Below are 24,503 nucleotides of genomic sequence, written 5' to 3' on the forward strand. Positions count from 1 at the left end.
GGGTTAAATTGGGCGCTCAAGTGACAGAGAAGTAAACGAGAGAATATGGTCATCTTTCAAAATAAAAGATTTTTTAAAATAAAAGATCATTCAGACTCAGATAAGAAATAAAACAAAATAATTAATGATTTCTTGTGTCCCGGTACCAATTGATCTACAGACTGTTGAGAACCCCTTCTGTACAGTACAGAATGCGTTCAGCTTGCCAGATTGACATTAATCTTCAATCGCCAGCAGTGAGACTCTAAAGTGCTGGACTGTATGTTTGCAAGTTTTCTCCCCAACAAACCCCACAATGCAGATGAAATGTTCTGCACTGTCAAAGATTACCTGCTGTAGCACCCAAAAGGCAGAGGAAGATGCTAGCTATCACAAAAAAAGTTGGACATGCTAAAGCAAGGTAGAAGTTACTCGGCTGTAGGGCGCCATTACAGAATAAATGAATTTTCAGTTTATTATATAAAAGAGGAAAATAACATAAGTGTTAAACTAAAAGAGAAACATGTGTAAATGTAAATGCCTGTCTGAGAAAAATTTATAAAGTGCGTAGTGAGGAGTTTTACAGCCTTCAAACATCATAATTGTAAAAAATAAAGCGGACAACTTCACGGATTTTACCTATTGCAGGTTATTTTTCAAATGTAACTCTTGTGATTAACGAGCGACCACTGTATAATGGCTGAAAACTAGTTGCATCCCTTTTTCACTGTTTTTCTTTTTATATAATACTATTACATGAAATTTGAATTTGTTAAGGTTATACTTCTGAACAAATGATTATTGGATTACAATAGTTATACAGGGTGAATCAAAAAGAATACCACAACTTTGAAAATCTGTATTTATTCAAAGAAACTTGATGGAACCTTGGGCACTTAATCAATGTGAAGAGTACTTAAAGTTTTTCAAAACTTCAGAGCTTCCTTAAATCAGTGACAGAAAGAGCTTAGCTCTCATTTTTTTCTTTTCAGAGTACTGGATTATCAAAGTTGTGGTATTCTTTTTGAATCCCTCTGTATTTTGCAGTAATCTGTTTGCCATAAGGTTTATTTGAAACACATTTATTTTTATTTTAATAATAATTCACAATATAATTTTTTTTTATAAAAAGCAATGTTGGTGATCCTAGTAGACTTCTTCAGAAACATCAAACCAACCATTGTGCAATGTTCATGCCTCTTAGGCACTTTTCATACTATGGTTTGATGTGTGTCTGTTTATGGTTTTCATCTTTCAGGGGCATTTAAACCTTGTGAACACTTGTTGGGAAGCTGGATGATTCGACTGACTGTGTGGTTCATCTGCCTGGTTGCACTCCTCTTCAACTGCCTGGTCCTTGCCGCCACCTTCTCCCCACGCACCTCCTCTCTATCCCCATCCCGCTTCCTGGTGGCTCTTCTGGCCTCTGCTAACCTGCTGACTGGGGTCTACGTGGCAGCGCTGACCTTGCTGGACACCGTCACCTGGGGCTCATTTGCAGAGTATGGTGTGTGGTGGGAAACAGGCGCTGGTTGTCAGGTGGTGGGCTTCCTCGCGGTGTTCTCCTCAGAGTGGGCCGTCCTGCTGCTGGCGTTAGCTGCTGTGGAGCGATGCTTGGCCGTGAGGGCTCTGATGGGGAAGGCGGGAGCTCTGAGGTCCAGGGGTGAAAGAAGGGAAAGGCGAAGGAGGTTTGCTATAGCCGCACTTCTTTTGGGATTGGTATCTGTTGCAGCGGCCTGTCTTAGTCTGTACCATGGATCAGCCATGGGTTCTCCCCTCTGCCTGCCCTTCTCTGAAGGCTCCAGTCCTGGCCTGGGGTTTACAGTAGCCCTAGTGCTAATGAACACACTAGCATACTTGCTAAGCGCTGTGGTTTATACAAGGTTATACTGCAGACTTGGGCGCGCTCAGCTGGCTGACCCTGAGCAGGCTGGATCTGTGCGCCACATCGCTTGGCTCATCTTCACCAACTGCATCTTCTTCTGCCCGGTGGCAGCTTTCTCCTTTGCTCCCCTGCTGGCCGGGACTAGTAATGCAGTGGGCGGACCAGAGATGGCCAAATCAGTGACGCTCATATTCTTCCCTCTGTCTGCCTGCTTGAACCCTGTGCTGTACGTCTGCTTCAGTCCTTCCTTCAGGTATGACTGGCTTCACCTTCGAGGACGGGGCAGGACTGGAGGATGCGGCAGGCTGGTTGCTAAAACAGTCACCAAAGGAACTGTGGCAGGAGGATCACCAGTTTCTGATGATGGAGAAGGCTTGTCAAGTGATTGTGGAATGTACACAAAGCTTCACGGCGACTCTCGAGGAATGTGCGAACATTGTGACGCCGCTCTCCACATCAGGACGTCTTCCTCTTCAGGTTCCTCCTCTTCATCGGCCTGCAGACATTTAGTAAAGTCCCACAGCTGTCCTGCTTTGATGGGGAACGTGCCTCAGTGTTTGAGTTCAGAGGGCTACTGGCCCGATACCGGGACGCTTTCCGCACAGTCGGAATATGGAGACGAGGGGGATTCGTTCGTATCAGACAGTTCAGAGCAGGTGCAGGCGTGCGGCCGAGCTTGTTTTTGCCAGAGCCGCGGCCTCCCTTTAGTACACTACTCTTACAACATCCCCCGCATGACAGACTGAGCTCACAGCCCAGAGCGCTCACACACTCACCTCCTCACGAGTCCTCCAGGGTGCGGAGTGTCACTGCTCCACAAGGACAGACAGCAGGGAGGGGCTGCAAATGCAAACAGCCCGGAAGCACTTTCTTCTCTCTTTTCACACTTGTGCGCATGTGTGTGTGTCTGTGTGTGTGTGTGTGTGTGTCTGAGTGAACATCGACTGAATCCATGAAAAGGGAAATCTGACAATACAGAAAGACTCACTGAGCCAAATGTTGTCAGCAAACAACACATCTTGTTTTTGGTTTCCTGTCCCCCTCAGCCAAATTCGGTTGCGTTGGCACCCAGGGCTGATTGACAGCTGATGGACACAGTGATCTTATCTCTCCCAGTGCCTGCCTTTCAGTTCACAAGAGAGCAGAAGTTGTCTGTTCATTTTCTTGGGGCATTTTGTGTTTTTAGAAAAAGAAAATCTATTTTCCCTTTTATTCTTTCAAACGTCTGTCCTTTTGATTTAAAGCAGGGATATATGTGCCATTGTTTTTAGTCATGTTGATTCTCCTCGTCCTTTGTGATCATAGTCTCAGACTGTAACGGGAATCCCGTTCAATGTAGCAAAGTTTCTCCATATACTGGATTTTTCCAGTATGCCGATGAGAATGTACTCTACAGGTTTCTCATGTGTTTCCTCTAATAGTAAAAGCATTCATTCCTCGCTTGCTTATTCTGAAAGCAATCCTAAAAATCACATGCCTGTCCTTCAGCTAACCGAGTGATCCAAACATGCCAGTACTCTTTTATGGACTCTTTATGGAAAAGAAATCATCTTTAATTTAAGTTTTACAATGACGTTTGGATGTCTTCTTGACCACAGTGCTTCCTTAATCACTAGTATGTTTCTAATAATTTATTTTAAACATGGAAATGCTTTGATGGATGAATGGCAGACTATATTTTTTTATTATGATTATTTTGCATTTATTCCTGACAAAAAAAAAGTCACCAGATCATTTCAAGATGTATTTTGTACACTGGGTAGAGTAAAAATAGGTTTTCATGATAGTGTAAGCTACCTTCTGTCTAGATGATCTGATTTGTTTGCTACAGTATATGACACACAGAAAGGATGCATATTAATATTCCGACTGATTCTTATCAATGATTAACAATTAATGGCTGATATTAACATTAATATTGTTACATCTGAAAAAATAGATTAATTGTACATGCTATGACTGAATGTAACATGAAAATTTGCTAAAGATCTGACTTTTTTAAATATGAATGGCAGGAGAAGTAATATAAATTTAAAAATGGACATTTATGCGCAGTAATATTTCCAATATGTTTAAATTCTAATAAATAAACTTGAATATTTGGATCTGTAATATTATGCGTAGTCCCTGAGGTGTCTAGGATTTAAAACCTGCCCTTATAAAAACCTATTTTTCTCTACACTTTACATCATACAGTAGGGTTGGGTCGATAGACGATGCCATATGGCTGATACACATCACGATGCATTGCAATCCTCTGCCCTGCCCCCCTCACAGCAGCAACCCACTCGCGGAAAAAATACACCCGTTTACACTAATGCGCCTTAAGGCTCATACACACTCAGTTGCTTTTCGTTTGCGTTTAACATCAGCGTTTTTTGAGCAGTGTTTCCGGATTCATACCTAAGCAATTTTCACTGCCGTAAAGCAGAAGAGTGTGCAAAATGGCTCCTTGACGTTAGATCGCGCTACACAACTTTAAGCTTATGATACCCACTTGTAACACAGAAGAAGAGAGAAAGTTGAAACGCTTGTTTTTAAAGTTACTGGCGATGCCATAACGTTCACCAATGCAATAAGCAGCTCCATGTTCATATGGCCTCTGGGCAGCTTCTTTAACGTGCGCTCGCATTGACAGTTTTGCGCTTGAGTGCCTCCAAGTGCTGTTTACTGTAACCTCAGCAGTTCCGTGCACGTGAACAAAAGTGCTAATCTTATTGGAGGAGAAGGTTTTGACGCAGCACGTCAAAACAAAAAAAAACAAGCATTAGTCGTTTCACAAAAAATGACGCTTTTGCACCTGGCATTTGGTGTGCACGATCACATTGGCGCCCTTTATTTAGTCACAAGGCATTAAACGTCGACTGAAAACGCGAGCAAAAAGCGTCCCGGTATGCACGGGCCTTTAGTTTTAAAATGCCATTTTATAACGAAAATTATCCTGAAAACTGAAAATGAAAATTTCTCCTTTCACACTATACCGCAAAAAACACATCACGTGACCACACACACACACACACTGTCTTGCGCTGCAGTGTATGTGCGCGTCTGAGCTCCAGCAGTCAGCGGGTGGTTTGAGTACAAAACTCCCGAGAGCAGTGCACGTCGGACAGTTAATCAAGGATCTACTGCTGGATCGCGTCTCAGTATAGTTGTTAAACGTGATATTTAATTAATCTTGTCTCTATCTAACGACTCTTATGTTTTTTTTAATCTATCAGGTAACGTGTCACAGTGTCAGTACCCTGCTTCAATCTTTCAATTGCACACTTGTACCTGGTAATTTTTGCAAAAACTTTAGATACTATTGGCTGGTTCCTGTTGGTTGTGCACATTTCTTACCAACCAAGTTTGTCAACGCCATTATAACGACACACATCACTCTGCCTGTTCAGGTCCCGCAGAAAAAGTGTTTGACAGGTGGTAATTTGTGTGTAACTTATTTTTATTTATTTACGATTGGTTATGGGTAAAACAAAGACCATGCGGGTCAGGTAGTTGAAATGGTAGGCTACATTTAATTAATTTGTTATGAATAAATTAGTTATTCATAAATAATTAACTCACCACCGCCTACGACGACGATGCTATCGTCCATCGCAATGTTTCACATTAGACCTCATACGATGCCAAACTGGTCGACATCACCCAACCCTATCATACAGTAGCAGTGATGTTTGATTAGCTGTATGATATATTGATGTTTAAAATTAGCCATTAAGTTATGTCAGGTGGAACTGACAAGAGGACCAAAGTATCTTTTTTGTTGTTGTTCAGCAATATAGAACATTTCATCATCATGATTCCACTTCGTCCATGTATGTTCATGTATGTATGTTCATGTATGTCCATGTATGTTCAAGTGAAAGGAAAAGTGTGTTTTGGTTGCCTTAGATACCGAATGTCAACATCTTCTTTTGGTCTTCTAATATGTTTGCAAAGTGAATGCCATTAAGCCAGTCATATAAGCTCTGGCATCAACTGACAAGCCTTGCAGGTCGTAGCCAGTAGAACTGACAGAATTCCAAATCATGTGTCTGTGAGTGTGTGTATGTGCGCGCGTGTGTGTTTATAGATGTCAGAATGTTGTAAATTATTTTTGTAGGACACATCTAATCGAAAATGGGATGCATTGTCTAACTGTGGAAGCTACCTCTTCAACCGTAGCGGCTGCCAGTAGAGAGTAGTACATGTGGTTACGTTTTCATGTTTATTTTGTTGGAATGATTGCTTGCGCTGTAAATACATCTAGATGTACGTTCTCACTGAATGAGTCACGCGTTAGTTTGTACTGGGAGAAAATGACATACTGTATGCTGACATTTTTTGTAAACCAAACTATATAAACTGATTCGCTTTAAAGATGGGAGTGCTTGTGCTTTGTTAAGTTTCCATCTTGATGGTTTGTGCTCTTTTGCTTGATGAGGTACATGTGTTGTGTCAGGCGCTTTTTATTCCAGTGCAGCTCAAATCCAACATTCAGACGTTGTTCATTTAAATAGGATTGAAGTACATTCATAGTAAGAATGATAATGTAAAATTATAGCAATAACAATGACTACGTTTACATGGACATTAGTTATCAAATTATTTGCCTTAATCTGAATAAGACAATAATATAATTAAGGTGTTTACATAAGTTGCTTTCAGAATGTTCCTTTAATGATCCCGTTTCACATGTTATAGCACATAGATCGATTATCGCTATTGCATCACCACGCTATCCACATTTCCTCTGGAGTTTCATGTAATTTTGGATGTTTCATTTTATTTTTTTGATTTTATCTGCAGTTTGGCACTTTCACTCTTTTCATGCATGCACCCCATGACAAACCAGATACTGGATGCGAGTATGCACTGCTGTAGTGGTGTTTTTTTTAAAGAAAACCTCTGCATTTCGCAATGTGTGTGTCTGTAGTCCATTACTGACTCGGTTGGTGCAGAGAATAGTGTCAAACAGCCATGTGTGTATAAAGTATAATGCGGCAAAAATCCTACACAACGGTAATAGTTTGATTGCAGTGTTTACATGTCTGTACTCCACTTCAATAATGCTACTAAAACCAGCATACTCCACATGTCTTAATTCGATTTCTGTTTAGTTCAATTATGACCTTAATCAGATTAAACTAATCCAAAATTGCTGTTTACATGGTAGACTCTTAATCAGAGTATTGACTTAAACTTTTAAAAATCAGATTATTGGTGTCCATGTAAACATATTCACTGTTAGCTTCCAAACCAATAGAGGATCATGTTTTGTTTTGTTTTTTCTTCATTTTTTTCAGATGCTTTAAATGCTCTAGCTCTGAAGATTCTGATTGGCTTTCGCTTTTTTATCAGCTGGAAACAATTGTTCCGAAAGTGAAGCCAACAACATTGTTTCTCTGTGCTGTTTCCATTATAGCTAGTGTGGAGAATTAAGAACAATGACTATAAATATAACTATAATGAGCTATATTAGCGGCCAAACCAGCAGACGATATTTTTTCTGTTTATTACAAGAATGTTATTGTTTTTTCACCTGCTGCTTTAAATGTTCAAGCTCTTTAAAGCGTGATTCATTCAAATTGGCTCTAAAGGTTATTAACATTATATTGTTATTGTTACGCTTGGTCTCAATGAAAGAATGACCTTTTTAACAGACTGTAGGGTATATATTTATTTTATTATCAATCTTAATATGTATATTTATAACAGTCATTTATTTTACTTTTTTGTAAAGTCTTATGAGTTGTTGTGCTTATGGGTTATACCAGGGGTGTCCAACTCTGTCCTGGAGGGCCGATGTCCTGCAAAGTTTAGTTCCAACTTCCTTCCACACCTCTGCCTGGAAGTTTTTTAATATACCTAGAAAGAGATTGATTAGCTAGTTTAGGTGTGTCTAATTGGGGTTGGAAATAAATATGCAGGACATCGGCCCTCCAGGACCGAGTTTGGGCACCCCTGGGTTATACACTTATGGGTTTTTAACATGCTGCTGGAACAAATGAAAACACAAAAATTATACTTTTCTATTCACCACTATGCATGTTCAACTATTATCACTATTGTTTATGAGAAATGTGGAGCTTATCTAACAAAATAACTTACGATAATGGTCCAAAAACGAGTACACCCAAATTTACGTTATAGAAAAATATTAAATACAGATTTTTTTAAAAAAAAAGAGGAAAAATCAAAAGCAACAAAATTTAGTTGAACTTTATAGGTTGTAATTATTATTATTTTTTTGCAATATTTAGCTTGAATTTAATTATTCTTCCATTTTTGTCTTGTAGCATTGTGTTAGTTAGCTAAACAAATGTGCATGCCTAACTACAGCTGCTTTTCAACATGGCTGATGTACATCGGCCTATAGATTTATAAACTAACTGCAGCTCTTATGAACTTCACCTTCATGTCACAACAATGAATATTATCTCAGTGAATTCCATCTAAAAACAGCAGCTATCATCAACATCAAACATTTCATGTGCTTAATGCATTAATTATCCTTTAACCTGTCACACCATTTAAATACCCGACAAGATCAGCAATTCAATTAATGGAGCATTAGTAGGTTTTTACAAAGAGAGGGTCGTGCCTACAAAATAATCGTCAGTTCAGCCCATGGGAATCATCTGCTCCCTAAAAGGGTAAAACAAACTGTGGAATCAAAGAGAGCAGCACGTGGAGCGCGGGCCACCAGACACCGCCAGAAGGCAGAGGGAGGGATTCTTAATAAAGGCCGGTCGATTCCTCCTTTTTTCTCTTTCTAATTTTCCTCTTATCAGTCTCCCGATGCTTAACTGGAGGGGCGGAATAAGTACATTTGAAGCAAACCCCCCTGGAGCTCATCGTCGATTTGCGAAAACATCTCAATGGGAATCTTTCCTAAGGTGACCGTAATTGGACCAACCACTTAAGCGTGAACGTTTCCGCAATAAACCTTATTACAGTCACGCTGGTTAACGCTTGATAAACTGCCATCTTTCTGCAAACTTCTAGAAACGTCGGCTGGTATCATCTGCACAGGTCTAAAGCTCCACGAGCTGATCTCACCTGACGCACGTGTGGTGTTTTGTGGAGATGTATGGGGTTCACCGCAGACCTCACCGCGTGCGCGGAATGGATAGCTTTGATTAGGCAGGGGTGAGAAAAGTAGCCTGCCAGGGTTTGTTATTACCTTAATGTTCCTGATGATAGACTAAAACCATCCAAGCTGAGAAAAAGACTCATTACTAAGACTAATATCACCGTCAATGCTAAATATACGGCGTGTGACGGGCAATTCAACATGCAATTAGTGATTCTGACAGGAGGGAGGCAGGCCTCGTGTTCCCGCGCTTCTCTCTGGCAGGTGCTGGTTGCTGTGGCCTCAAGATGGCAGTGCTGTTCAACTGGTTTACTGGCACAGACGTGACGCTTCTTCATCTGCGTGTTGCTTCAGCTTTACATTAAACACAGATTTTCTCCAGCTGCTGAGAGCCTCTGATCTCTCCAAATGTCCTCTTGTAACCTTGATATGTAAGTACACTCTGCATATGGACCTGCTTTGCTGCCACATTAGTCTAGCAGATAAAAAAAAACACTTGCTTATCAATTTAAAGGGGTAGTAGTACAGACCAAAAATACAATTAGCTGAAATTTACTTACTCTCAGGACAACCAATGTCAGTAGAACAGCAAAGAAGAATATTATGTGAAACTGGGAGGTTTGGTTATAGATAAAATGCAATTACATACCAGTGTTACATTGAAATTTGCACCATTTGTGACTTGTGTATAGCTTACTTTAATGTACAAGAAATTTGTTCTAAATGTTATACTTTCATCCATTCATTTTTCTTTGACTTAGTCCCTTAATACATCAAGGATCATCACACAGGAATGAACCTCTAACTTATCCAGCATATGTTTTACACAGCGGATGCCCTTCCAGCAGCAACCCAGTACTGGGAAACATCCACACTCATTTACACATACACTCACACTATGGGCAATTTAGCTTATTAAGTTCACCTATATTATGACTTGTCTGGACTTGTGGTGGAAACTGGAGCACCCGGAGAAAACCCATGCAAATATGGAGAGAACATTCAAACTCCACACAGAAATGCCAACTGATCCACCAGGGACTTGAACCAGTGACCTTCTTGCTGGAGGGTGCAGTGCTAACCATTGAGCAACGGTACTGCCCAATTTTATACTTTTAAGATTATAATATTGACAAAATCTAAACAAAATCAATCGTGAATAAAAGACAACAAGCTGACATAAACATAAATAACAGAATTTAAAAATGATGTAGGCTACTATAATGGGACTTTTATTAAAATAAATTTCTGTAGGCCAGTTAGACAAAAATAAATAAACTCAAAGCACATTTCATATATAACAACATTAAAGTCTCATAAATGGTGCAAATTGATTTAACCAGGGGTGCCCAAACTTCGTCCTGGAAGGCCGGTGTCCTGCATATTTTAGTTCCAACCCCAATGAAACACACCTGAACCAGCTAATAAAGTTTTTTTTAGGTATACCAGAAACTTCCAAACAGGTGTGTTGAAGGAAGCCTTGGTAGGCTCAGAAGGCTGGTATCATCCATCCACATGGTTAACCAGCTAGATCACTTACGGCTGCGGCGGGAAGTTAACAAGAATCATTAACATTGTTTAATAATTTCCCAATAATTGTATTTTATTAACGTCTTCCCCAACCCTAAACCTAACGGTCACAGTAATGTAAAACAGAAATGCATCTGGAGTCTTCTCTATTAGTATAGCTGATTAACCATGTGGATGGATGATAACTGCCTTCTGAGCTTACCAGAAGGCCCCTGCCGGGCCATATCTATCTGCTGATAACCACAGATAACGCTCTTTTAATCAAGTGATAACATTCGAAGCGGGTGGTCCCTGCTTGTTCTTCTAGGAATCGAAATTAAAACTTTTCTCATACCATTCATGGTGGTTGCAATATAATTTTAGACTGTTTAATAATTTAGTGGAGCTGCACCTCTCACTTTTTTCCTTTTAAGAAATGCCTTATTTGAAGGAGAATCATTTTTCTAACCCAAACATAGTGAACATTTTAAGCAGACACTCCTATAATTTGTTTTCTTTGTCTTCCAGAGCTTCTGTAAAATAGTTTAAGATGTGTTTCAGTCCAATATAGTCCAATGCTTTATATATATATATATATATATATATATATATATATATATATATATATATATATATATATATATATATATATATATATATATATATATATATATATTATTCATTGTTGATATTATATGCTGGTAGATGTTGACTTGCATTTCATGAATTGCCAAGGCCTCCCATTTCACTTTTTACACTTGTATATCTACTAGAAAAAGTAAGATCTTGGATGGCCTGAGGGTGAGAACACTTTCAGCAAATTAAAATGTTTCATTTTTGAGTGAACTATCCCTTTAATAGGCAAACCTAAACAAAGCGTCCCCTTTTACTGCATATATCAGCTTCAGGCTTATACTGTTCAGACTAATACATCTCTGTATATTCCACACTCTAGCTTCAAGAGTCATGTAAATATGATCCAGATTTATGAGCTTTTGTGCATTTCTGTCTGCTCTCCCATATTTATTTGACTATTTATTTCCAAGCTCTGCTGCTGCTGAAGCATTCAGTCTTTCATATAAAGATGTATGACATTGCCATTTTATAAAGTATTTAGTCTCCAGGAAGGTTGCTATGGTGATACTATGAGTCGGAAAGCTATACCTGCTCTCCTGTATCTATTTTCAGTGTAAATCTTTTAAAATGACAGTACTTATACTGCACCTAACAAGCCAGTGTCAGTATAGGGTTCCACTGGTTTGAGTGAAATTAAATGCAGAATGGTGATCTCTGTTCTGAAGTATATGACAAATATTTCTATAAAAGATTTTTAGATGTTTTTGTTTATCAGATTTCTGTCCTGCCACGCACATTGGAAAGCCTGAATCATTATGAAAGTATGGAGAACGGCCCAAACAGAGCCGTCAGTGCTGCAATTTACTGAGCTCCAAATCTCCAAGCCTTTAAATTAGGCTTCCTTTGCCATGTGCAGAATTTTACAAGGTTTCATTAAACAGAGTCATTAGCACATAAAAGTCATTCAGAGCTCAGTACCAGCGGAGCAGCTGAGCCACAAATCTCTCCTAGTGCGGTTTCCGGATAAAGGACAAACGGGAGGGGAGGGACGCTGGACCGGAACCAGAGGAAAGAGAAAGTAGCTGAAAGAAAAAGGAACAAAAAAAATCTATTGGCATTCAAAATGTTGATTCTTTCTGGCATGAAATGAATAAGCAAGGGTATCAGCAGAGCTGTCCATCTGGACCTGGAAGAGACAACGCAGGCTGAGTTTGTCAAGAAACTTAAGCTGTTAAAAATAAACCCTCCTCAGTCTGTCGGCTACAAATTCAGTCAGCAGCGGCACACAGTCGAAAATCTCACACGCCAAGTATAGATCCAGCCCACCTTTAACCCTCTGACACTGCACAAATCTTATTTTATTTTAGCATCCTTTACGTACTATTGAAGTGTTTATCAATATTTTGAATTGGATTTTAGTGTTGCAGTAATTTGATGTACTTTTCTAAGTTTGACATCTTATTATTTCTGTTTGAATTTGCTTCATATTTTATTCCTCCTAAAGCACAATTTCTAATTCAGTTTTAATAAAAAAAAAAAAACAATTGACAAAAACACTTTCTTGTTAACATTTAGATAATGCATTAACTAAAAAGAAAGGCTGGCGCAGTGCTTAGCACTTTCGCCTCACAGCAAGCAGGTTGCTGGTTCGAGACTCGAGCCTGGGTCATTTGGCATTTTAGTGTGGAATTTGCATGTTCTCCCAGTGTTTGCATAGGTTTCCTTTGTGTGCATGCTCCCCCACAGTTCAAAAATATGCACTATAGGGGAATTGAATAAGCTAAATTAGCCGTAGTGTATGTGTATGTCCTGGTCCTACAGGTTCGGGGTTGAGCATTGGGCTAATGACCCACCTTGTAAAAATTAGATGACACCAACATGATGCAGCTAAATATCAACTTCGATATAAACGGCACTGAGAGCAAGTATTACCTAAAGTAACTATTAACTAAAATAAACTAATAATAAGCAATATTTTTTACATTTGTTAATATTGCTAATTCGAAAGTACATCAGCTAAAATTATTCATAAATGTTCTGATTACATTTTTTAAAGGTTAATAAATGCTGTATTGTTTATTCTTAATGTTAACAATTCAAGTTAAAGAGATGATTCAAACAAAATTTAAATAGTTTCACCTTTATTTTGCTCCAAATCGATATTAGTTTTTTTTTTTATATTGAACACGAAAGAATATTTTTAAGAATGTTGGAAAACTGTGGCCGTTAACTTCCATAGTTTGTTTTTCCTTATAATAGAAGTCAACATTTATCAACCTTTTTTGTGTTCAGTAGAAAACTTAAACCAATATAGAGTTGATCCACTTGATGTTCTTGGTTAACTATTCCTTTACCTAACCTTAACCAATGAGTAAGGCCAGACTCAGAATTTGTGGACATTTTTTTTTGTGTTATTTTTGCTAGTAATGATGCGGAATGATTTTGGGAGTATCGTAACTACAGACTTAATAAATAAAATAAAAAAAAAAAATTTTTTTAACTTGTATTTATTAATGGTTACAATGCAAATCCAGTTAGATCCAATTATTTGGTAAACAAAGTCTCTCGTATAATATCTCTACTAAAAGACAGAACATATTACTTTACAACCTGTATTGTAAATAAATCATACAGTTGAAGTTAGAATTATTAGCCCCTTTGAATTGTTTCCCCTTTTTAAAATATTTCCCAAATGATGTTTAACAGAGCAAGGAAATTTTCACAGTATGTCTGACAATATTTTTTCTTCTGGAGAAAGTCTTACTTGTTTTATTTTGGCTAGAAAAAAGCAGTTTTTAATTAAAAAAAAAAAAAAAAAAAAAACATTTTAAGGTCAAAATTATTAGCCTGCTTAAGCTATAACTTTTTTCAATAGTCTACAGAGCAAACCATCATTACACAATAACTCTCCTAATTACCATAACCTGCCTAGTTAACCTAATTAACCTAGTTAAGCCTTTAAGTGTCACTTTAAGCTGTAAAGAAGTGTCTTGAAAAATATCTAGTCAAATATTATTTTCTGTCATCATAGCAAAGATAAAATAAATCAGTTATTAGAAATGAGTTATTAAAACTATCATGTTTAGAAATGTGTTAAATCTCTCTGTTAACAGAAAAAAAATAAACAAGGGGGCTAATAATTCAGAGGGGCTAATAATTCTAACTTCAACTGTTTGAACATTTTAATATTACTATTACTATATAACAATATTATTAGTTAAATTAATTTAAAAACTGAATAAATATAAATGTACACATTTACACAAGTAAATACATCGACTTAATGATGGGTTAAAAATCTATATATATATAATTTAAACGGTTATACAAACACTTGACTAAATATTTTGGAGGAGAAGTGAGGAGAAAGGTCTCAGCCAACAAAGTTCATACATAACTGTACCAATGGATCATATAAATATAGAACATTACTCTCTATATTGCACACCTTGACTATACTGTTTGCTGAATGGAGCTAGAGTAAGAGTGTTTACTCAGAACCTACAATAAATACAGTCAGACAGCATGTAAACGGCAAGTTTGTTCCACTTGATTATTTATTGTCACAGCCTTACCAATCTTTCAGTACAGAGTTAGCATGATTTCCTTCCACTCAAGAGGCTGCTAATGGCACAGTTCCTCTCCCCATGGCCTTGTCTTTGGTATCTCTGACAACACGCTCCGCTCATATCAGCAGACATTATTTGATAAAGAGAGCAAAGGGCACGAATGTGCTGAGGGATTAGCGTTCGCTAACATTACAAGGTAATTCACAGTGGCACATCTGCCATCTTGATTGTTTGTACAGAAAGCACACACCTAATCACACTGAGTTGCCCGTTTTCATCTCCCCCTGGCTTTCCTCTCTCGGCGGCTGAAGGTGATCACCACCACCACCACCACCACCACCACCACCTCATCGGGGAACGGCTTCAGCTTAGCCACATCCTGCTTATGCAAGCTTATCTCTAGCTGTCAAACATCTCACGCAGATGCACGGTGGCAAGGCTCATTTTTAAGCCCCTGTGTTGATGAGGAAAGCTTATTTTAAAGTAAAGAATGTAATGGTTTTCCGTTTCAAGCTAGGTTATCCTTATAACATTTTTCCTAGACGTGCTATGCAAATTACAGGATGAGTAATATCCATAGATGCGAATAGAAATGTCACTAATGGGAGCTAATTACAAAACTGTTGGGTCATTTGCAGATATTTCACTCTCTGTCAGCCATGAATTATATGGGTAACTGTCATTAAAAACATGTCATTTAAGAAAAGTGGTCATAATAAAGTTATTCAAACTTTCTCTTAAAACGTTAAGGTATTTTTGTGACCGGGAAGGCACAGCACAACTGTGGTGAACAATCATGTTGCCCAACACAAATTAGTCTGTGCATATATTCAGTTTTCAGAAGGACTCTTCAATGTCACACTTGAAATAGTCAACTGTGTGAATTCTAAACCCCAGTTAAACTGAATTCCCACGGTTACCAGGGGGTTAACGGTAAATCCTGCCTATTCATTATCTGACATTTTACATGTACACTCCTAAACCCAGGGTTTATGTTTTTTCTTTTCTTCTTTACTTGCATATTCTACAATATGCATCCTATTATTTATTAAGCCCACTCTGAAGCAAGGTTTGTAACCTTACAGTAGGTTAGCAATGTTACATACATTTCTAAAAAATTCTAAATTATCCCCATGGTCACAGCACAGCGATAAACCAGGGTTAAGTGCAGCACGAAAAGCCCTTCTGCTGATTATGTTATCTTAACTTGGGCAGTGTCCCCTTCTGAAGAGTTCATCTCTGTACCCTAATCCCATTGAAAGGTTTACCCTTGTGAGAGTGGTGAGAGTATTAAATGTACAGTATAAAAGTGTTGCAGACCAAAAATATCTCACCTAAAAAATACTAACAGGGCGAGGCAGTGGCGCAGTAGATAGTGCTGTCGCCTCAAGGTCGCTGGTTCGAACCTCGGCTGAGTTGGCGTTTCTGTGTGGAGTTTGCATGTTCTCTCTGTCTTCGCATGGGTTTCCTCCAGGTGCTCCGGTTTCCCCCACAGTCCAAAGACATGCGGAACAGGTGAATTGGGTAGGCTAAATTGTCCATAGTGTATGAGTGTGTGTGTGGATGTTTCCCAGAGATGGGTTGCGGCTGGAAGGGCATCCGCTGCGTAAAAACTTGCTGGACAAGTTGGCGATTCATTCCGCTGTGGCGACCCCAGATTAATAAAGGGACTAAGCCGACAAGAAAATGAATGAAAAATCCTTTGGCCACAAACTAAAAAGTACAAACAATCATGAAAACAAGTGTCCATCACTTTTAGGCTTTGAAAATTTCATTATGAAGGGCCCTTTCAAATTGTCAGTATTGAACACTTCAATTTGATGAACATGATTGTTCTCACTCCAAGGTATCAAATATCAGAGGTGTTATTATTGGTTTTTGGTCTGACGCTGGGCAGCACGGTGCTATAGTGGGTAGCACAATCGCCTCACAGCAAGAAGGTCGCTGGTTCGAGCCCCGACTCAGTTTTGTATGGAGTTTGCATGTTTGCCTGGGTTTCCCTTAGGGTGGTCTGGTTTTCCCCACAGTTCAAAGACGTGGTATAGGTGAAGTGAATAGGCTACATTAGACGTAGTGTATGTGTGTGAATGTAAGTGTATGGGTGTTTCTCAGTACTGGGTTAGTTGCTGGATAAGTTGGCGGTTCATTCCGCCGTGGCAAGTCCTAGTGCACATGCAAGTCTAACTCTGCTCCCAACCCTACCCTTTCGCAGTGACGTCACTAGCTCTATTAAGTTCATATGTCTGAGAGTGCATGTGTTAGTGTGCATGCGTGCTTTACTATTGGAAAGCACACTTGAATCACATATGCCTTGATGTCAGTTGTAAGGCACTGTTTACAGATACCATGAAAATGAAAGTAGATGTCATGTGTTGTACTCAAAATTGTATGATTTTATTAATTAATTTTCCTTCGGCTAAGTCCCTATATAAAACAGCATTGCCACAGCAGAATGAATCGCCAACTTATCCAGCATATGTTTTTACACAGTGGATGGCCCTCCAGCTGCAACCCAGTGCTGGGAAACATCCATACACACTCATTCATCCACACACGTACACTTTGGTCAATTTAGTTGATTCAGTTCACCTGTACCGCATGTCTTTGAACTGTAAGGGAAACTGGAGTACCACGGGGAGAACATGCAAACTCCACAATGAAATGCCAACTGGCCCAGTTGGGACTCGAACCAGTGACCTTCTCGCTGTAAGGTGACAGTGCTAACCACTGAACCACTGCGTACACGATATTTTTTTTCAGTGTACACTAAAAATAGATCCATTCAAAACGAATTGACAAACAATTCAACTTGAAGTCTAAAAAATGATGGGTTGTTGTAACCCAACTTTGGGTTTGTCCAAATTCGACTAACATTGGGTTACGACAACCCAGCATTTTTAGAGTGAAGTTGAAGATTAGCCTGTTCCTAAAATAAGCTGTTGTTCAGCATAGTGAAGGCTTTTCTCTTTTGACATTTATTTAAAGAGAAAAACAACTTTTGTCTCCTCCTCTGCACTATTACAAGTTTTTTTATCTTTCTTTTTTGCTGCTAATCCCTACGTGATCCTATACTGATACAAAAAACCTTTGTTGGGTTGTCTCTTCAGGCACCGATCATCTGGTTTCTTACATGCTAGCATTCCACCCATGCTAGCATTAATTATTTCCAAATATGTCAGCCATTAAACCAAACAATAGACATTTTGAACTAATTTGTTTTATGATGCACAATATAGTAGTCAAATGTTTATTCATTCATTCATTCATTTTCCTTTTGGCTTAGTCTCTTTATTCATCAGGGGTTGCCACAGCAGAATGAACCGCCAACTTATCCAGCATGTGTTTCACGAAGCGGATGCCTTTGCAACCACAACTTAACACATGGGAAACACCCATACACTCTTTTTTGATATTTTTTTGATTTCTGTTATGAGGGGAACAAACAATAGAAGTCAACGGCCACTGTTTTCCAACATTTTTCTAAATATTTTCTTTTGTGTTCGATATAAAAATGAAACTAGTATATGTTTGGAGCAAAATTAGGGTGAAACTATTTCATTTTTGAGTGAATAATCTCTTTAACTTGATTTGTTAACATGAATAATGAACAATACAGCATTCATTAATCTTGGAAAATTGTAATCGGAACATTTACGAATAATTTTAGTTGATGTACTTTTGAACTAGCAATATTAACAAGTGCAAAATAATATTGCTCCTTATCAGTTTGTTTTAGTTAATACTTACTTACTTACTTACTCCCAGGGCTGTTTATATCAAAGTTGATATTTAGCAGATCAATACTGATGTTTTGTAACATTTATTTTTACAAGGTGGGTCATTTGCCCAATGCTCAACCCCCAACCTGGAGATACAGAACATACACACATACACTATTGACAATTTAGTTAATCCAATTCACCTGTCCTAAATGTCTTTGTTCTGTGGGGGAAACCGAAGCACCCAGAGGAAACCCACGCGGATCATGGGGAAAACATGCAAACTCCACACAGAAATGCTAACTGACCTAGCCGAGGCTCGAACCAGCGACCTTCTTGCTGTGGGGCAATTGTGCTACCCACTGTGCCACCATGTTGCCCTTAAATGTTTATATATTTTCTTATTTGTGTGCACTTCATAGGCCTACGACTCGTGGGAAACCTGATTTAAAGGAAGGACGTGGATTCATGCTTTTCACATCAGCGGTGACTCATACAAACTGTTTCATATGAAAGCAAGTGGCTCCATCTGTCATCTTGGTTCTGGCAAAAATTCTTACCTTGTTAAAAGACTGATTGTCATGTACATTAGACTTTTCCCCCTAAACATAAGCGATTATAAAAAAAAAATCCTAAACTGAAGTCAATAGTTCATGTCCACATTCTGCTGAGTAGTTTTGTCATAAATGGGATGATGTACTGCTGCTTAGTATGTCAGCAGTATGATAAGTGATCTGAAAGTGCGTTAAATCAACACCCCTGAAGTCTGAAAATCTTGTCATGGTCTTTCTAGGTCCAGTGAAAAGTTACGCTTTGATCATATGATCTTCACTGACCGAGCAGGTGGGTTTGTCATGATATCATGAAATGAGTGTCAGATAATCCATTACTGCCCCTCGCTCTGCCATTCACACATATCAGCCATGCTGTCCCACAGGGCCGCTCTAATTCTCTCTGACACTGTGGAGTTCCTCACAGCAGGTGCTTGTGTTTTTAGTTGCTGGGCCCTAGTGCCTCTTCTCCTCTTTTATTTTATGTCTCTCAGCAACCGCTTCCCCCAGCCACTCATTTAAGCATCCATTGCAATATGGTGTAAAACACATCACAACGCAGCCTTACTGAAACATTTATGAATCTAAATTCCTGTTCTAGACACACTTTTATCTTCCGGCTCAGTCTTTAGTATTCATCCGCGGTGATAGGCAGAACGCTGGTGAATGCTGCAGTGTGTATCATAATTGAACAAGCTTAAGCCTGATTGTACTTTATGTTCTATTAAACTTGTGGTTTGCTTTCAAATGCTACAGCATCGTAGGCTGTCGTGCCGCTGTCCCTGCTGGAAACAAACTCAGGCAGTAAAATAAATGAGATGTTGAATATGAAGGAGGGAAGGAAGGAAGTGGATTGAAGAGAGACAAGCTGCACGCTGCTTGAATCTGGAGGGGGAAAACGTGATTTTCTTTGTTGTTCTAGAAACCTCAGTGTTATTATCTGGGAACTTGTATTTCTCTGTTGCTGCGGCTTATTAGATTTCTGTGGTAGCACTTTACAGTAAGGTTTAATTTTATTTTCTTAATTTTTTTTATTTATTTAACTTAGTTCTTGATTTCCAGGGGCTGCCACAGCAGAATGAACCACCAACTACTCTGGCAAATAGTTGAAGTCAGAATTATTAGCTCTCTTTTGAATTTTTTTTCTCTTTGAAATATTTTACAAATTATGTTTACCAGAGCAAGGACATTTTTACAGTATGTCAGATAATATTTTTTTCTTCTGGAGAAAGTCTTGTTTCATTTCATCTAGAATAAAAGCAGTTTTATTTTTATTTTTTTACATTTAAGGTCAAAATTATTAGCCCCTTTTACGCCCCTTTTTCAATACTCTACAATACTCTACAGAACAAGTACTCTACGATACTCTACAGAACAAACAAAGTTACACAATGACTTGCGTAATTACCCTAACCTGCCTAGTTAACCTAATTAAGCTAACCTAGTTAAGCCTTTAACTGTCACTTTAAGCTGTATAGAAGTGTCTTGAAAAATATAATTTACTGTCATCATGCTTAAAGATCAAAGAAATCAGTTATTAGAAATCAGTTACTAGAAACTATGTTAATTATGTTTAGAAATTTGTTGAAAAAAATCTCTCCGTTAAACAGAAATTGGCAGAAAAAAACCAGGGGCGATAATAATTCTGACTTCAACTGTATGTTTTACACAGCGGATGCCCTTCAAGCTGCAAACCATCATAGTGCTGGGAAACACCCATACATTCACACACACCGCAAATTTAAATTTAGTTTATATTGTTGGGGTAAACGGAGCATTCTGAGGAAACAAGGAGAACATGCAAACTCTACACAGAAATGCCAACTGGCCCAGCCGGCACTCAAACCAGTGACCTTGCTGTTGTTTGTTAAGCAATTGTTGTTTGTTATCTATCTATCTATCTATCTATCTATCTATCTATCTATCTATCTATCTATCTATCTATCTATCTATCTATCTATCTATCTATCTATCTATCTATCTATCTATCTATCTATCCATCCATCCATCCATCCATCCATCCATCCATCCATCCATCCATCCATCCATCCATCCATCCATCCATCCATCCATCCATCCATCCAAAGTCATAAAATATTAGCTATGTGCTAAAACATTGTAACATGGTTTTAAAACAATGTTAAAATGTGTAAAAATTACAATAAAATCTTTAAAATCAATAAAATCTGACATACTGGGAACATTTTTTGGAATCGACATAAAAGTTGATCATGATATATTATATTATATATCATATATTACCTGTAATGACCTACATCTGTTATGAAAAACAATTGACACTGTGGTAATATTGCATATCCACAGAAGGACATTAAGTTATAAGTAATATAAGGACATATAAGTAAACTGTAACAAACAGTAATACATTTTAAAAACTAAAAAAAAAAAACAACAACTTAACTTTAATTTATGTACGTCAGTCTGGCACGTCATTGCCATAGCAACGTGACGTAAAGTGGAACAATTTTCGCGCTGTTGCTTTTTTCTATGCTCGGTTTTTAAAACATGTGTTGGTGAATTAATCCAACAAAATTGTGAGATTTCCAGACACTATTTTACAACTAAAGGGATTAAAAACAAGATGCAAGGAAACACATCAGAGTTTGAAGGAAAGAAACAATGAAAAGGACCTGTTTCAGCATGGCTAACAAAGGTGAGCTAACAGAGTGCAATAAGGCATTTATTTTAATAAGTGGACACACTTCAGTCGTTGTTAAAATACCATACATTTATTTATTTAATCTTAGTAAAAGCCAAACGGGTGTAATTAAGTCGCTCTGAAATCAAAATGTAACGTATTTGTAGTTTTAAACGATATATGTTTCTGTGCACTTCAGTAAATTTGTAAAAAACAAACAAACAAACAATCATTTGCCCTCGTGAACTTCAATCAAATATTGTAACCTTCCCTCACCCTCGATATGACTTCTTTACTTTCTGGTCACATGGAATTCCTTTAACTTAGCGCAGGCATATCAGTGGCGTCCCATTTTTCCCTAATTAGAAATGATTAGTTTTTTTTGATTAGTCTAATTAGAAAGTTACTTTCTCCAACAGAAGTCGATTTCAAGTCGATGTACGTCACTGTTGTAATAATGTTGATATTTTGGTATAGATATTGGTATGGAGGCGACACTTTTGCTCAGTGGTTCACAGCTGGGTACAGTGGGTAGCACGATCGTCTCACAGGAAGAAGGTCGCTGGTTCGAGTATTGGCTGGGTTGGCATTTGTGTGGAGTTTGCATGCTCTCGTGTTGGTGGGGGGTTTCTTCCGTATGCTCTGGTTCCACCACAGTCTAAAGTTGAACTATAAAGTTGAACTAAATTGGCCACAGTGTATGAGTGTGAATAAGTGTTTCCCAGTGTTGGGTTGCAGCTTGAAGGGCATCTGCTCTGAAAACAAATGGTGGATAAGCTGGCGGTTCATTCCTCTGTGGGGGACCTCTGATGTAAGCCAAAGGAAAATGAATGAATGAATGTTGGTATGGAGTTTGTTTTGTATACAGTAATATATAGTGTAATTATGTTTGAGAGTGGAAGTTTTTTTTTTCATGTGACTCAAAAATGATCAACATTAAAGTCTTAAAATGAATAACCCCACAAGGTATTAATCTTAAGATTCAATCATTACTTTAATTAAAATTTTGCTTATTTATTTACGTTTTCATATACTAGTAAATAAGCAGGGTTCAGTGGCCAGGGATCGGGCCAGTGGTTTAGATTTTTACGTGCCCTGCCAACATTTTCTCTGGCCCCATCAAAAAAAGAAGTTAGCCATTAAGTTTTTCAGCATAACTTTTTAAAATACAACTGACAATTTAAAAATAGTTTAACTACTGATTAGATTAATTAAAGTGAATGTTTTAGTTGAAAACTACAACAATATTATGCTTTTTGTTTAAAAACCCACCAAAATGCTTAATTTTAGAAACCGGCTCATTACATTAGTTTATAATACTGTCAATATTTTTATTTTTCATTTATTTGTAAACCAGGGCGATGCAGTGGTGCAGTAGGTAGTGCTGTCGCCTCACAGCAAGAAAGTCGCTGATTCGATCCTCAGCTCAATTGGCGTTTCTGTGTGGAGTTTGCATGTTCTCCCTGCATTCGCGTGGGTTTCCTCCGGGTGCTCCGGTTTCCCCCACAATCCAAAGACATGCGGTACAGGTAGGCTAAATTGTCCATAGTGTATGAGTGTGTGTGTGACTGTGTGTGTGTGTGTGGATGTTTCCCAGAGATGGGTTGTGGCTGGAAGGGCATCCGCTGCGTAAAAATGTGCTGGATAAGTTGGTGGTTCATTCCACTGTGGCGACCCCGGATTAATAAAGGGATTAAGCCGACAAGAAAATGAATGAATTTATTTGTAAACCTAGATTTAAAATGCATTTCACTTCTTGTTCTTGATTGATCCATTAACATAATAATCATATTAGCCTACATTTTAATCAATTATTGCCTTTGAGTTAAAAAAAAAATTTAGACTAAGAATGCTAAAATAAGTCTATGAAGGGGGTCCATGCAGGGGTGCATTTCTTGTCACAGTACCAGGACTGCTGTCAGATCATGAAGCAATGTTGATCTTTCTTTCAAGGTGTCGAAATGAACAAAACAATTGGCCTGTTACAAAATATAAGATTAAAATATGGAAAAAATATCAGATGGTAATTTCGGTCAATTTTTTTTCGGTCAACAAATAAACAGCATTCGGTAATATTCCAGCATTCTGTCACTTTCATGGACATGAAACGCACATTTGCCGGTAGAAATGACATCCTGCCCTACTCATCATTCTCTCTTCATATAGCCATATATATGGCCATTACACAACCATAATACACTGTGATATAGCCTGGTTCGTGGATCATTTTGTTTCACTACAATTGATCCGCTCAATCGAGCCAAGACTACCTCATTCTGGTGATCTCAGACCGATTGATTTGGCGTGGACTTGAGCACGATTGTGGGATTCACATATGCCACGAACCGTGCTTACTTGGCAAACGAGATATGCCCGAAACAAACGTCTGGGCATGAAAGCATGCAATTGATAAACAGTCACAGCCAAATTAAACTTAAGCGATCAGACCAGTAACCATTCTGTATGCTGTCCCGAGCGTCTTGTAAACTGGCCCCAGGCCAGCAGGCAGTCCTTATTGTTGAGCTTTGCTAAGGAACAGTGGCATCATGTAAACAGACTGTTAGAGGGCTCAAATCAACATTTGTGTAAGTTTTAGGACCTTTAATTGGGACTGATACCAGTAATGAAATTTGTCACTGAAATTGCAAAACATTGAACAAATGTTTTTTGGGCAGTTTTTTTTTGTCCTCGAAGAACCTTTGTGCAATGTCTTTAGTTTAAACTAAGGTACAATATGTAAGTGTTTGTGCAAATGCTGATGTTTGGAGTTGATCACACAGTCTATAAATAAAGCAGGTCCTATTTATTCTTTGCAATGTTTACTAATACATTATCAAAATTAAAAGCTGGCATGTGTTAAATTATTTACTAAACCTAAGTTGAAACAATTAATTGTATATTTATTAAGTAATGTGGCCAAATATAAGTAGATACCTTATTGCGAGGGTAATTTCTTTAGTTAATGAATGAACTAGAGT

General features: G+C 38.2%; 2 protein-coding genes and 1 long non-coding RNA gene across 4 annotated transcripts in view; 2 read left to right on the forward strand and 1 right to left on the reverse strand.

The window, feature by feature from the left end:
- The window catches only part of lgr4 (leucine-rich repeat containing G protein-coupled receptor 4), a 91,229-nt gene extending 85,003 nt beyond the window's left edge, over nt 1–6,226 (forward strand). Inside the window, exon 19 of the mRNA NM_001353862.1 lies at nt 1,238–6,226. Coding sequence (NP_001340791.1) covers nt 1,238–2,610 — 1,373 coding nt within the window. The 3' untranslated portion in view covers nt 2,611–6,226. The remainder of the gene's footprint in view (nt 1–1,237) is intronic.
- Nucleotides 6,227–7,511: 1,285 nt separating this feature from the next.
- On the reverse strand, nt 7,512–9,347 carry LOC141375388 (uncharacterized). The gene is made up of 2 exons (XR_012383345.1): nt 7,809–9,347; nt 7,512–7,656 (listed from the first exon to the last, which is right to left on the reverse strand). It is a non-coding gene; the product is annotated as an uncharacterized lncRNA (long non-coding RNA).
- Nucleotides 9,348–21,321: 11,974 nt separating this feature from the next.
- Nucleotides 21,322–24,503, forward strand: part of fshb (follicle stimulating hormone subunit beta) — a 150,116-nt gene continuing 146,934 nt past the window's right edge. For both annotated transcript variants that reach the window (XM_073906357.1, XM_073906358.1), the window contains exons 1-2: nt 21,322–21,540; nt 22,883–23,054. In XM_073906357.1, the coding sequence (XP_073762458.1) occupies nt 22,980–23,054 (75 nt within the window). In that variant the 5' untranslated portion in view covers nt 21,322–21,540; nt 22,883–22,979. The remainder of the gene's footprint in view (nt 21,541–22,882; nt 23,055–24,503) is intronic.

Source organism: Danio rerio, chromosome 7, assembly GCF_049306965.1.
Source record: "Danio rerio strain Tuebingen ecotype United States chromosome 7, GRCz12tu, whole genome shotgun sequence".
NCBI lineage: Eukaryota > Metazoa > Chordata > Actinopteri > Cypriniformes > Danionidae > Danio > Danio rerio.